The sequence below is a fragment of the Populus euphratica genome, unplaced genomic scaffold, assembly GCF_000495115.2.
Source record: "Populus euphratica unplaced genomic scaffold, PopEup_1.0 scaffold91.1, whole genome shotgun sequence".
NCBI classification, from domain to species: domain Eukaryota; kingdom Viridiplantae; phylum Streptophyta; class Magnoliopsida; order Malpighiales; family Salicaceae; genus Populus; species Populus euphratica.
This window is the reverse complement of record NW_011499917.1, coordinates 868,849-884,742: the sequence shown is the minus strand read 5'-3', so window position 1 is coordinate 884,742 and position 15,894 is coordinate 868,849. Positions and strand designations below refer to the sequence as shown.

Below are 15,894 nucleotides of genomic sequence, written 5' to 3'. Positions count from 1 at the left end.
CTAAAACATTCAATCATGCTCTGTTTGGTCCTAAAACAAGAGAATGAATTAAAGTTATGGAAGAAAAAATGAAGTCAATGAAAACTAATCAAGTCTGGCACTTGGTTGATTTACTATCAGGACGAAAATCCATTGAAAATAAATAGGTTTTTAAAATTAAACATAAGGCAGATGGCTCAATAGAATATTATAAGGCTCGACTAGTAACAAAAGGTTACACTCAAGAAGAGGGAATTAATTATGAAGATACATTTTAACTAGTTATCAAAATTATTTCTATTCGTCTCATTTTAATTATAGTCACACATATAGACCTAGAGTTTTACCAAATAGATGTTGAACTGCATTTCTCAATAGAGAACTAAATGAGGAGCAGAACTAAATTCAACCTTGAAAATTCAAGACTAAAGGATAGGAATGCAAAATTTACAAGCTTAAATAATTCATATATGATCTTAAGCAAGCTTCTAGATAATAGAATGTCAACTTTCATCAAGTTATCCTTAAGGATGGTTTTACAATGATGGAAGAAAACTATTATGTGTATGTAAAATGTTTTAACAATAGTTTTATAATATTATCCTCATATATTGATGACATCTTAATAACTAGAAATAACAAAGAGATGATTGATATTACTAAAAAGATGTTTACAATCAAACTTTAAAATGAAAGACATATGTGAGGCTAGCTATATTCCTAGTGTGAAAATCATAAGAGATCGCGCTAAAAGTTTTTTATGTTTAACTTAAGGGGCTTACATCAAAAGGATGTTAAAGCGCAATCACATGTAAGATAGCAAATCAATGGACACCCCTATTGATAAGAGCTTGAGCTGTGATATATGTCTCAAGAAAAAGAAAAAGAAAGAAAAAAAATATCTAGAGTACCTTGCACTAGTGTCATAAGTAGTGCTTAATAAGCAATGATATGCATAAATCTCTATATATATTATGCCATTGGATTGGTTAGCTGATATCAATCAAACCCTGATTAGAAAGAGTTGATGTTAGTTAACATGATTCTATGATATCTAAAAGAATCTTTGAATTATATACCATGTTACTGAGGAAAAGAACTTATGATTGAATGGTTACTCTAATGTTGATTAAGAAGGAGATGTTGACTAATCCAAATCAACTTCGGGATATGCTTTCTTGCTTAATGATAGTGCAATATTATGGAGGAGCAAGAAACAATCTTGCATAGCCTTATCTATTATAGAGGTCGAGTATGTAACTTGTTTTGCAACAACATAAGATGTTGTTTGGTTAAAGAGTTTCATGTATCATTTAAAAATTGTCAAATCAACATTTAGACCTAGTAACAATTTACTTTGATAACACTGTTGTAGTAGTTGTGGTCAAAGATCCAAAATACTATGGAAAGACTACATACATCAAGATGAGATGTATCACTACATTAGATAAGTAATTACTAAACATGACGTGATCCTAATACATATTCCTACAAATTCTATGGTTGCAGATCCACTCACAAAACCAATAGCAATTGATGCATTTGTTAGATGTGTGAGATCCCTTGACCTATATAAAATGTAATTGGTAATATAACTAGTTTTAACGATCATACAAAGGCTTATAGTAATTGAGTAATGAATAAATATCATTAATAAATCATGTTATTCATTATTTGTTTCATGGAATATATTATAAGTATCATTTAGTATAATTTGTTAAAATATATCGATAGACATAGATTGATTCACTCATATGAGCAATCACCTCTAGTGCTTGTAAGGTGATTGGAGATGGGATTATTTGAGCTTTAATGCTCAATAAATGACTTAGGCATAGTGGAAGCGATTTTAACTTAAAGTAATTATTAAGAAGTCAACTTGGTTGGGATCAAGAGGAGGTTCTTAAAAAAAAAAGAATTGACATTAATGAATTCCTACCATTCATGTGTCTATTATGATTGAAGCTGAGTATGAAATTATTCATCTGTCACTAATGACAGTGAGCAAATGAGAATTTTTTATTTGAAGTCTATGTTTTTCTTATGATAAAACTAAGACTCTTATGGTGTATTTTCTTTAACAAAAAAAGAAACAATATACATTCTTTGTCTTCAAAAGAAAAAAGAAAAAAAATTAAGCTCCACTATAACATGTATTTCATACTACATGTGCTAACGACCATTACAAGAATACAAAATGGATCCCTGCTTTTTTATTATGTGAGTCTTGAAGATCATGTCTAAGACTTCAAGATCTTACTCTTTGTAACTTTTGACTATATCATGAAGTGATATGTAAATGATCACTACTTTAGGAGTATATCTTATAGTCATGGAATGATTCAACTTAAAGGAACACTTGTTACTTGTATTCACCAATCGAGATCATATCACTCCAATATATTTGATATGATTTAGAATACTTGTAATTGCAAGGATGAATTGGATATGAAATTCTTAAGGGATTAAATTATATTCGATCATGTGTAACTATTGTATTAGGTTTATATATTATAGCTCTTTTCACTGTATGCTGTAGATCACACAGTCTGTTCATAAAGTATGAAATTCTTATGCAAGTTTAAAATATAAGGTATTAGATAGATTCAGTCCTTCATGGTCGAAGTAGAGATAGGTTTATATATTATGTTAGGCCCAGCCCGCCCATGTGAGATGAGCCTAGTCTAAATGTTTAGAGAAGTTACTAAAAGAAATAATCATTTTCTCTACTTACATATATAAGAACATAACCCATTAGAAGATGGAAGTTTACTTTAAACTAACATAGTTTTCTTTTTTTCTTCTCCTATCTTTGACTCTTAGAATTAACTTGATAAGATTTACAAAAATATTTCTACTATGGAATATCATTTTAGTTCTAGTACTTGAATTGGCACTGAAATAATTGATTTAGAAACAAGAAAATAAATTCTCATATTACCAGTAAATTTCTTTTAAATCTACAAATTTCATATTTGGAATTGATGTCATTGGAGAGGAAGTGAGAGGTTGATGAATCAAACATACGCCAAATGCTTTCAAGTTTTAAGGATCCCAAGGATCCCTTATGGCTTGCTTTTTTCCCAGAAGGAATAGATTTCATGTAATTTCTTCATCTCTCTCTTTCCTTTTTGAATGTTTTAACAAGAATTAATGTTCCCTATATTTCTATAATTATTAACACAATGCATTGAATTATTCAAGACTAGGTGTTAAAGAGATTACCTCTTTTGATTGTGTAACTAAAAAGAGATTTCCTCTTCGTAAACAAAATTGATCGAGTAACCGAAGATTAGTGTTGATCTCAATCAAGGCACTTAATCTATTGACACTTATCTCTGTTATGCTAAATCAATTATTGATGCTTTGTCTGTTATGCTAAATCAATTATTGATGCTTTGATTATATTAACAAGCATGTTCCTGACGAGGTCTAGGTCATTGCCACTCTTCATGGTCTTAGCCCTAATTACCTCATGCTCTATACCATCCTCACTTAAAAACCTCGCTTCATGATTTCACTGAACTTCAGGCTCAAATTCTCTCATTTAATGCCCAATAATCTTGTCCTATTGATTCTCCTATAGCTATCACCCTTTTCAATCATAGCTAAGCTCTTTTTACCTATCATGATCACTACCCTAATATCGGCCACTAATTTCCCAATAGTGGTCGTCTTAACAATGGCCACTTCGTGGTAACTATTCTTAGTAGTGCACCACTTCACAGTCACATATTGTGTCTTTTTTTCTTATGCAACAACAATATATGCTTCCATCGGGGCCTTTTACTTCATTAGTTTGGGTTATTTGTCCTTCACCAAATGGTGTTCTTAGCTTAGCACCCCAATGGTGTCTCAATTATCACTCAAGTCAACTTGGCCTCTTTTAATGTCCACTTTGATTTTCAGATCCAAGTACTGTCACTCTATTTGCTAGAGTATATTATTTTGCTAATCTAAATTGGTACCGAGACACAGGTGCAACTCATCACATGAAAACCATGCCCATCAATAGTTTTTAACTTTATGGTAGGCTGTATAATGGTTATATGGGTAATAAGGACTCAATGTTTGTTTCCCATATTAGTAACCTTCCCTTTTCATTAGACTTTTCCACCTTCACTCTATAAAATATCTTATGTATTCCATTCATTCATAAAAATCTTTGTACTTGTTGCTTGTTTCACTAAATATAATCATGTTTTCTTTCTCTTTACACCTGACTTTCATCAAATCTATTGCTTATGTAATGGATGTCTATTGTTTCATGGCCCTTATATAAATGGTCTATATTCGCTTAATCTATTAAGCTTCTACACAAGCCCTTGCTTTTATTCACTCCTCCATCTAGCACAATCATTTCAGTCACCCGTCATCAAATTTCTTCGCATGTCTAGGTCCTATAATTAATTCCACGTTGTCTTTTCCTTCTTTTTATTGAGACTGTGCACTTATCAAGTCTCACTAATTACTTTTTAATTCCAATAAAGAGACTACTACCACTCCTTTTCATATTATAAATAGTGATGTCTGGTCCTCTACTATTTTTGTAAGTAGTTTCAAATATTATGTTCTATTTATTGATGAATTCTCATGCTACACTTGGATTTACTCTATGCGTCGCAAAAATAAAGTCCTCACTCATTTTCAAACTTTAGTTGCCAAGATTAAAAATATCTTTCACCAAACCATTTAATTTCTTCAAAGTGACAATGAAACAAAATATATTAATATGCCTTTTCTCATTATTGTAAATCCTTGTGAAATTTATAAAGATTTTCTTGCCCCTACACACCATAACAAAATGGTCTTGCCGAACATAAGCACTGCCATATTGCCATAATGACTCACAATCTCCTTTTCACTTCTAGTGCTTCACATCATCTTTGGGTTAAAGCTATTTTAATCTCTGTTTATCCTATTATTCTTCTTCCCACATCCACTTTTCATTGGGATACTCTCCATACTCGTCTTTATGGCATCCCACCTTCCTATTCCTCTTTACGTGTTTTTAGATGTCCTTATTTTCCTTATCTTGGATCTTATATCTCTGATAAACTTTGAGTCATAGCATTAAGTATGTCTTTCTTGGTTACAGTTCTCAACACAATGGTTATCATTGTCTAGATCCTACCACTGATTGTTTCTATATTTCTAGGTATGTTATCTTTAATGAAACAATTTTTTCTTCTAAATAGTTGAAGGCACATTCAGTTTCCAACACTAGCCCATTAGAGTTCACACTTTTGTCCAGATCAGAACTCTTATAGCTTGCTTCTTCTGGCCCAAACCTACCTGTTAAGAATAATAACTCTTCTTATCTTGTGTCTCAACCAAAACAGCATGAAATGAGTATTGAATTCCTGATTATATAACTATTAGCTCCATCCCAATCTACAATGCCCACCACGCCCCATCCTCACTTATCAGCGCTAGCATTCATTATATCCAGATAATTCATAGATAGCATCCATCTCTTTTTAGCCATCTACCCCAGATGCAACTATTCCATAACTAGTCTCATGTGATTCATCTCCTATCCCTAATCCTTTATCGCTATCCACTTCTTCACCACCTGCTCCTTAGTCCCTTCCTGAACCGTCAAGAACATTACCTTCTCCACCCAAGAGGACACTACAACATGGTATTATGCAGCCTAAAATTCAAGATGGCACTGTCAAATATTTAATTCCTTGCTTTTCACAATGTCATTGAAACTACAGAGCCTATATATAACATTCAAGCTTTAAAACATACGATATGATATGCTGCAATGATTAATGAAACCAATGCTTTATTGAAAAATAAAACTTGGACATTGGTTCCTCCATCTTCATCTTAAAATCTTGTTAGCTGTAAAAGGGTATTTTGAGTAAAGTACAAATCAAATAGCACAATTAAACATCACAAAATGCGATTTGTGGCTAAAAGATTTCATCAATAACGAGGTATAGACTATACAAATACCTTTAACCCTGTTATTAAACTTGTAACTATTTATGTTGTGCTTTCTCTTGTTGTATCTAAAGGCTAGTCACTTCATTAATTGGATGTTAAGAACGTGTTCCTTCATGGCTTTCTTAAAAAAGACATATATATAACTTAACCATTAGGAATCATTGATCTGTCATGACCATCTCATTTTTGCAAGCTCAATAAAGCCATCTAAAGCCTCAAGTATGCTCCCCATGTGTGGTTTCACTGAATGACATGCTTCCTACTATCAATTGGCTTTATTTAGAGCTTGGCCGATTCATTTTTGTTTGCTTTCCAACACGGGTGTCATACAATTTATTTTTTTATCTACATTGATGACATTGTGATCACAGGCAATGATGATAGACTTTTACAAAATTTTATTAATGCTTTAAGCCGGGGTTTTGACATCAAAGATCTTGGCAATCTACACTACTTTCTCGGTTTGCAGGTTACATATCAAAATAAAGATGTTCATATTAGTCAACTTAAATATGTGTATGATCTTTTCATGAAGCATAATATAGTACTTAGTAAAACCTTTAGTACTTTGATGTCAGCAAAGGCTATTCTCACTTTTAATGATAGTGCTCTTCTTCCCAATCCATCAGTTTTTTAGGAAATTGTTGGATCCTTACAATACTTGACAATCACTCACCCTGATATTACCTTTACTGTCAATTTTATTTCTCAATTCATGAGTTAGCCACACATCCCTTACTTGATTGCTGTTAAATGCATCCTTCGCTACATTAAAGGCTCGCTTAACCATGGCTTGTTCTTTGGTCCTCAGTACAATCCTACTTATCGTGTTGCCTATATGAATGCTAATTGGACTGGCTGTTCAGACTCTCGTCATTCAACGTTTGGTTATCTTGTTTATCTTGGCACTAACTTAGTCTCTTGGTGCTCTACAAAGCAACCTACCATTGCTTATTCTAGTGTTGTGTCTGAGTATCGCTCTCTTTCCCATACTAGTGCAGAGTTTAATTGGTTAGCCTACTTGCTTTATAAACTTGGTGCTCGTATTCAGTTTCCCATTCTTTTGCATTATGATAACCTCAGTGCTATGTACATGACTTCTAATCCAGTATTCCATGCCCTTACTAAACATATTGAACTTGATTATCATTTTGTTTATGAAAAAGTTGCACTTGGAAGCCATTACTACTAAAAAATCAACGAAAACCAACGAAATTACCAATAAAATTTTTTCATCAGTAATTTTTACCGACGAACATACTTCCATCTCTATTTTTATTGGTATTATTGATAGAAAATATCAATTAGCAATATAGTCGGTACATACCAATATAATACATCCATCAATATATCTGATTGTATCACTAATGGATTATATAGTGTTTTGAAAAGTTGTAATGATGTGATGACGTGGATTTTTTCAGATGATTTTATCGATGAAATGACCGAGGGATTCAAACTGGGATCTACGTATATTGACATAACACAGTCACCAGCAAAATCACTAATGGAACGTATTCGTAGCTAATTTAATTGATAAAAGCCAATATATACCCACTATGCCGACACTTTATTCCTCTATTTCTCCTTCTTCCCCATTCTACCTCTCCCTTCCTAAACTGCAGCCAACCACCCATCCCAACTCTGCTCTTCTTCTCAACACAAACACTCAAGTTTCTTATACCTTTGCACGTGGTCAGAACATCCGTTCTTCAGTTAATTTATCGTGGACTTTATTATTTTTTATAAGTAAATCTATCCTTTTTAGTTTTAATATTTAAATGTCAATCTTATTTTTTTTTTGTCTTTTTGGTATATGTGTTTTGTTAACATATGTAATTGTTTGATTGTTATTTGTTAAAGAAACTTATAGTATGAATGTATAATTTAGTAGTTGTTATAATTTGTTTTAGATTTTGTTAAATTATATTTATTTGTAAATTTATGAAACTTTGCTTCAATTACACCGAATTAGATGTGTTGCGATGAAATAAATAATGACTTGTTTAACGAGTCCATTTTAATTTTTAAAAATTTAATTACGAAGTTGTGATTTTCATAAATTTATGTATATATAAATTTGTATGGACGTTGATAGTTGATAGTTGATAACAAATATTTAACATAAGTGTTGTTTTAGTTTGTTAGATAATGTCGGGGCAAACCAATATTTTTATAAATTTATTTACGTAACAGAATTAATTAATACATGTTGTCATAATTTTATAAAGGTTCGATAAAAGTCATGAATAATCATTCATGGATGCATTGGGACTCAGCCCAAGGATTGTGAAGGATGGATTATTGTAACGGGGTTTAGGATTTTATTAATTTCACAACATTTATTTTGAGGAATTTTACTGATGGTAGTATTAGGTGTACCCCAAGGATTGTGAAGGATGAATTATTGTAACGGGGTTTAGGATTTTATTAATTTCACAACATTTATTTCGAGGAATTTTACTGATGGTAGTATTAGGTGTTCATGCAGGAAGTGTAAAAATAAAAAGTTTCTGCATGAAGATGTTGTAACGATGCATCTTCTAACCAAAGGGTTTATGAAAGATTACCTGTGTTGGTATACACACGAAGAACTATTTGTTCCTAATAAGAGCATGGTAGAAAGAGTGGTTGGGTTAACTTTTAGTGCTAGTAACATGCACGAAGTTAGAAATGACAACAGTAATCCTTACAAAAATATGGTTATGGGTGCAATGAGAATGAATGAAGGGAATGTTAGTGAATATCCAATCATAGGTGTTCACAATACAGATGTAACAAGGTTTTTTGATCTATTGAAAGGTTATAACGATCTATTATGAGATGACTACACGAACCACAATAAATTATTGGTTGTAGCATAGGTGTTCACCATCAAGTTAGATTATGGGTTGAGTGAGACCGATTATAATAAGATTATTGAATGGGCGAGAAGCATTTTACCTGAAGGGAACAGGCTGAAAGAGAACTTCTATGCTGCAAAGTCTATGATGAAACCTTTTGGTTTAGGATACTAGAAAATTCACATGTGCCCTAACTTTTGCATGTTATACTACCTTGAAAATTCTTAGCTAACCAAGTGCATGACATGTGGGCATTCTAGTTACAAACACAAAACTAGCAAGGAAAAGACTCTTGTGACATATAAAAAAACTTAGATGCTTCCCAATCACACCTAAATTATAAAGGTTATTTATGTCACCAAGGACTGCTAAGCACATGACATGACACCAATTATATCATGTGGTTGATAGAGTGATGATGCATCCTTCTCATAGCGAATCATGGAAACACTTTAACACTAAGCATCCTCACTTTTTGGCTGAATCAAGGAACGTGCGTCTTGGGTTGTGTACAAATGGATTCAACCTATTAGGGTTATTTACTGCTTCTTATTCTTGTTGGCCATTCATATTTACTGTTTATAACTTGTCACTGAGGACATGCATAAGGCTTGAGTTCATGCTTTTATTTATGGTCATACTAGGTCTAAGTAATCCAGGGTGGAATATAGATGTTTTGTCTTTGAACGTTGATTGATGAGTTGACATAGTTGTTGTCCTCTAGAGCTTTGACTTATGATATCTCAAGGAAACATAATCTTGTTATGAAAGTGGCTTTGATATGGATTATCAATGATTCCCAGCTTATGGAATGGTTTTAGGTTAGAGCACACATAGAAAACTAGCATGCCCATATTGTATGGAGATGGAAAAGTAGCATGTCCATACTACATGGAAAACAACAGGGCATTCACGCTAACAAACGGAGGTAAAGCTTTTTATTTTTTACTGTCATCATCGTTTCTTACCACATAATCACATGTGTAAAAGGAACATAAAATATTTCTTTATTGGGAGAGTTGAAAGGGATATTGCACCCACGCGTCTTTTTGGTGAAGAATTATATGATGTTGTCTCAGAGTATGGTGACATTATGTTTGATCTCCAATCAGGTAAGCAGAAGTTTCCTGGTTTTAGTTTGACCTATAATTGGGTGAAGCAAAGTATCTTTTGGAAGCTTCTGTATTAAAAGACTAATCTTCTCCGCCATAACCTTGACGTTATGCACATTAAAAAGAACATGTTAAAGGTTATTTATGTCACCAAGGACTGCTAAGCACATGACATGACACCAATTATATCATGTGGTTGATAGAGTGATGATGCATCCTTCTCATAGCGAATCATGGAAACACTTTAACACTAAGAATCCTCACTTTTTGGTTGAATCAAGGAACGTGCATCTTGGGTTGTGTACAAATGGATTCAACCTATTAGGGTTATTTACTGCTTCTTATTCTTGTTGGCCATTCATATTTACTGTTTATAACTTGTCACTGAGGACATGCATAAGGCTTGAGTTCATGCTTTTATTTATGGTCATACTAGGTCTAAGTAATCCAGGGTGGAATATAGATGTTTGTCTTTGAACGTTGATTGATGAGTTGAAATAGTTGTTGTCCTCTAGAGCTTTGACTTATGATATCTCGAGGAAACATAATCTTGTTATGAAAGTGGCTTTGATGTGGATTATCAATGATTCCCAGCTTATGGAATGGTTTTAGGTTAGAGCACACATGGAAAACTAGCATGCCCATATTGTATGGAGAACAATGAAGCATTCACACTAACAAATAGGGGTAATGCTTCTTTTTTTGACTGTCACCGTCGTTTCTTTCCACCGAATCACAGGTACATAAAGAACATAAGGAATTTTTTTTATTGGCACAATTGAAAAGGATGTTGGACCCCTATGTCTTTTTAGTGAAGAATTACATGATGTGTTAGAGTACGATGATATTGTGTTTAGTCTCTAATCAAGTAAGTAGAAGTTTTCTGGTTTTGGTTTGACTTATAATTGGGTAAAACGAAGTATCTTTTGGAAGCTTCTGTATTAAAAGACTAATCTTCTCCGCCATAACCTTGACGTTATGCACATTAAAAAGAACATGTTTGAGAACATTTTCAACACTGTCATGGATATGAAGGGGAAGAAAGAGGACAACATCAAGGCTAGATTGGATGTAGCGTTGTTCTGTAACTGTAAAAATATGAAGTTGTTTTGTGATAGGTCACGGGTCACAAAACCAAGAGTAAGCTTCATGTTAGATAAAAATGCACAAGTACTAGTTTACAAATGGTTTAAGAGTCTTTGTGCTAGAGAAAAATACACAATATAAATGATGTCTTTATTTTAGTAAAGCAATGCCAACAAGTTTATTACACATACACCTCTTCCTTTAGAAAGGACTGATCAAGAGTTGATTGGTTATCCGTTTTAAAAACCAAACCCAAGGGTTGTGTCGAGACTGTTCAGGATGAGAACGAAGACACAAATGTGATAGATGAAGTCTTTCAAGCTAGTAAGTTAGTTTAACCATACTAAGTTGCTTATTCAATTGACTTAGAAGAAAATTCAAATTTTTATGTTTTCAATGATAGTCTTATTGATGTTAACGCAAAGGAGTTGAATGTTGTTTTAAGCTCTTTTGAATTAGAGAATGTTGATGAATAAGAGGATAACCATATTGAAGAGTGTGATGAAGCTGATAACAATTCAATTGAGGAAGAAGATAAAAATTCTGACTAATTAAGTTATAAAGCCTTATTTTTATGATGTAATATTATGGATGAGATTTTGGAATATGAAATATTTATTTTATAGTCTCTAATCAGGTAAGTTGAAGTTTTCTGGTTTTGGTTTGACTTATAATTGGATAAAACGAAGTATCTTTTGGAAGCTTCTATATTAAATAGACCAATAGCTTGTGACCTGTCGATATTTCACAGAGAGTTGCAAAAAAATTACAACATTTTACCACAATCACAGACTGCAATACCAATAGATTGGTACTCGTTGGTATTTTACCGTGAGTTGCAAAAACATTATGACCCATGCCATAGATATCGATGGCCATATTGACAGAATGTCACCCGTCGGTATTTTACCAAGAGTTGTAAAAAAATTACTGCCCCAACCATAAATACCGACGGATTTCCCGATGCCTTCACCCATAGATGGCGCACATTCCAATACATGCATCTTTTAGACTGCCTGGTCAGCCAGCACAGTTAACGATAGCTTTGTTGACGAACACAACAAATCCAATGCACGTGTGCTCTAACACATAGTTACCCATGGATTTGCCAACGAGCGTCGAAAAATCTAGAGGGATTTTCAAAATTTCAGGGTGAATTTCAAAAAATACTGATGGATATTATTGAAGAAATTTAATGCCATCACCTAAAAAAATATTATTCTATTTTTCATCAGTAATTCCGTTGATAAACTTGCACTATAAAACCGACCCCCCTTCGTAGTTTGTTTTTTCGCGGCTTCTCTAATTTCTTCTCTTCTCCTCCTTCTCTTCTCCTCTTAGTATAAATCTTTTGTTTTTTTCATTGTATTTTTATTGTTTTGATTGTAGTTTTCAACATATTAAAAGGTATGATTCTCCTTTCTTTATCTTTGTATTTTTTTACTTTTTTTTTGTTTTAATTATGATTATTTTTGTGGTGTTCTTTGTTTTGTGTATTGTTTATAGATGAAATCTTGAAATCAACACACTATAAAGGTAAACATTTTTCATTCTTAAAGTCTTTCGTTTTTTCTTTTTATTTGTTCAATTTATTTTATTGTTTGTATTGCTATAATAATTGAAAATTTTGTTAAATATGAATTGTTATTATTGAATTTACCTTTCAAATGTTCATCGAAATATTTAGTTAAATTTAATTAGTTTATCTTAATTTTATTATATTATTGCTTGCTATGTTTTTTATTATTTTGATTAATTTTAATTGTTATTTATAAATTTTTTCAGATGTTAGTTGAAAATATATAGATACAGAATTTCTATAGATGTTAGGTTGTATAAAGTTGATTTTGCAATATTTGTGTAATTATTAATATTTTTAGGTATGAAAATTATGGGTAGTATCTAATATAGGAGAGGTGCTGATGATTTTTTTTAAATAATTGAATTTAATTATTGAATTATTTGTATAAATTTATGTAGATGTGTTGAATGAAAATTTAATTATTTGTATTGTAATAATTATTTGATAATTTAGTCTTTTTTAATTGTTATTGTTGAATTTTCCATGGAAATGGTAATTGGAAATGAAGAATTAGATTTCATTGTTTTATCTCAATTTTATTCTACTATTTATTGTTATGTTTTTATTATTTTCATTAATTTTAATTGTCATTAATGCATTTCTACAGATGTTAGTTGAAAATATATAGATGTTGAATTTCTATAGATGTTAGGTTGTATATAAGATTTTCTAATGGAGTCATTTGGTTTGTGGTTATTATCAATATTTGTAAGATTAAAAATTATGGGTAGTCTCCAATATATGGTATGTGCCATTGAATTTTTTTAAATAATCAAAGTTAATTATGTAATTATTAATATACATTTGTGTAGATGCGTAGAATGAAATCTACAACATGTCATCAACAGACAGTTGTAGCTAGTTTTTTTAGCAGTGATGAGAACTTATTCTTAAGTGCTGATTGTTGTAACCCAATTTTGGATTCACTAAGATTTTCTCGAATATTATTTTATTTTATTATTCATAACAAAAAAAATAATAAATAAAAAATTTTTAAAATATATTTTCTCGAGTCGACCGCATCTTTCGATCAAAACGGAGTCCACTAGGTCAATACGGCTTAAACCATATTGATTGGGATAAAAAATGAGTTTCAGGTCGTTTCGGGTCAAAACAATCATTTTCGGAAAAAACCGAGTCCACCGGGTCAATACGGGTCCCACCATGTCGACCGGGATGAAAAATGAGTTTCGGGCCGTTTCGGGTCAAACCCCATCTTTTTGGTTAAAACCCGAGTCCACCGGGTCAATACGGGTCCCACCATGTCGACCGGGATGAAAAATGAGTTTCGGGCCGTTTCGGGTCAAAATCATCATTTTTAGTCAAAACCGAGTTCACCGGGTCAATATGAGTCCCACCATGTTGACTGGGATAAAAAATGAGTTTCAAGCTATTTTTAGTCAAAATTGTTATTTTTGGTCAAAAAATCCGGTTCACCGAGTTGATACCCATATAAAGATTTTTTCGGTAATTAAAATTGATTTTTAGCGGTTGAAAAGCTTTTTCTAATACTGATTTGAGTTTTTAATTTTACCCTTATAAATAAATATTATTATTATATATAATAAAACAAAAAAAATAATACAATTTTATCACAGTAGGCAGAGGATTTTTGCTGATGGTAGGCAGTGCAACTGTACATTGAAATTTTTGCACAATCCGTGAATCTATATCCCCCTCTTCATTAGCTATAAATAGCCAATGAAACTAAGCCAACGAGGCAGGAAAAGAAAAGAAAAGAGAATTCTGAATTCGAGTTTACTATTTGTATTACTATTTAATACTATTCATTTATTTTCTACTTTTTCTTCATGCGAGTAAGATATTGATTTTTTAAATAAATAATTTGTAAAATACCAAAAATATCCTAACCGTTAGATCTAATAGTGTTTAAATCTGGGCCTTTGATTTTTTAGGATACAATAGGCTTTACCACACCGGATTAAAACCCAAATCCATCTCAGCCTTTAAAATAATCTGCCCTTTGATCTTGTTGCGCCACGTCATCAGGTGTACCAAACACTTGGTACACCGCGCCACACCGGAACAAAGCTTAGCCCATCCGGATCGTCCGATCAACTTGCAAATGAAGCCAATCATAGCTGTACGATTAGTTCATCCTCGATCTAACGGTTCACAACCTTCAGACGCGCTGGTGCACTATGATTGCATTCACACTGTAGCACAATCTTGGAGCCTCTCTCTCCTATCGCCAGCGATTCTCTCTCTCTCCTCCTATCTTCCATTTCCGACCGTTGTAAGCTGCAAAACCACCACGAAAAGGTAAATCACCCTGTCTGAAGCAAAACCCTAGCCGTTTTATGCGTTTTCACTGTCGAATCTGGCCGGAAAAAGGTTGCGACTGTCATCGACCAACCGAGGCTTCAAATCGACGATTCTCCCTCATCAGCCATCAACGGAAGACGAAACCACTGTCATTAGAATCCTCTCCCGCAGATCTACCAGAATCAACCATCTCTTGGTCGGAATCTCGCTGGAAACTTTCGCCACCTCCAACAATAGCCGCGCGTGAGGCACAAAGGGTATTTCAGTCTTTTACCTATACAGTGACACTTAGGTAATTTTTTATGATTTTTATGGTATTTATTGCCAGCGATTCTCTCTCTCTCCTCTGATCTTCCATTTCCGACCGTTGTAAGCCGCAAAACCACCACGGAAAGGTAAATCACGCTGTCTGAAGCAAAACCCTAGCTGTTTTATGCGTTTTCACTGCCGAATCTGGCCGGAAAAAGGTCGCGACTGTCATCGGCCAACCGAGGCTTCAAATCGATGATTCTCCCTCATCAGCCATCAATGGAAGACAAAACCACTGTCATTAGAATCCTCTCCCTCAGATCTACCAGAATCAACCATCTTTTGGTCGGAATCTCGCTGGAAAATTTCGCCACCTCCAACAATAGCCGCGCATGAGGCACACGAGCAGCCAATGGCATTTTCGTAAATTTTTGAGAAATCCGAGGGTATTTCATTCTTTTACCTATACAGTGACACTTAGGTAATATTTTTATGATTTTTATGGTATTTTTGATATTTTTATATATAAATACTTGTAAATTGTTTTGCATGTAAAAAAACAAAAAAACAAAAATAAATTTAAAATAAATAACGATGCGGGTCCAACACACATTTTATCATGTCACTGTTCATGGGTTCAAAACCCGATTCTCAAGTATGGATATACCCATTTCTCAACGATATCAAAATAATTTTTGTTTTATAAAATAAATATTATTTGTCGATACGTCTCTTTTATTTACAGAAAAGGACTGATGTCAAAAATTTAAATACCAAATATGGATTATGTCCATTATTA

At 32.9% G+C, this 15,894-nt stretch overlaps 1 protein-coding gene across 1 annotated transcript in view; it reads left to right on the top strand.

The window, feature by feature from the left end:
• Positions 1 to 15,894, top strand: part of LOC105134766 (probable 1-acyl-sn-glycerol-3-phosphate acyltransferase 5) — a 28,789-nt gene that overhangs the window by 1,915 nt on the left and 10,980 nt on the right. The window contains 1 exon segment of the mRNA XM_011039307.1: positions 2,924 to 3,082. Coding sequence (XP_011037609.1) covers positions 2,924 to 3,082 — 159 coding nt within the window.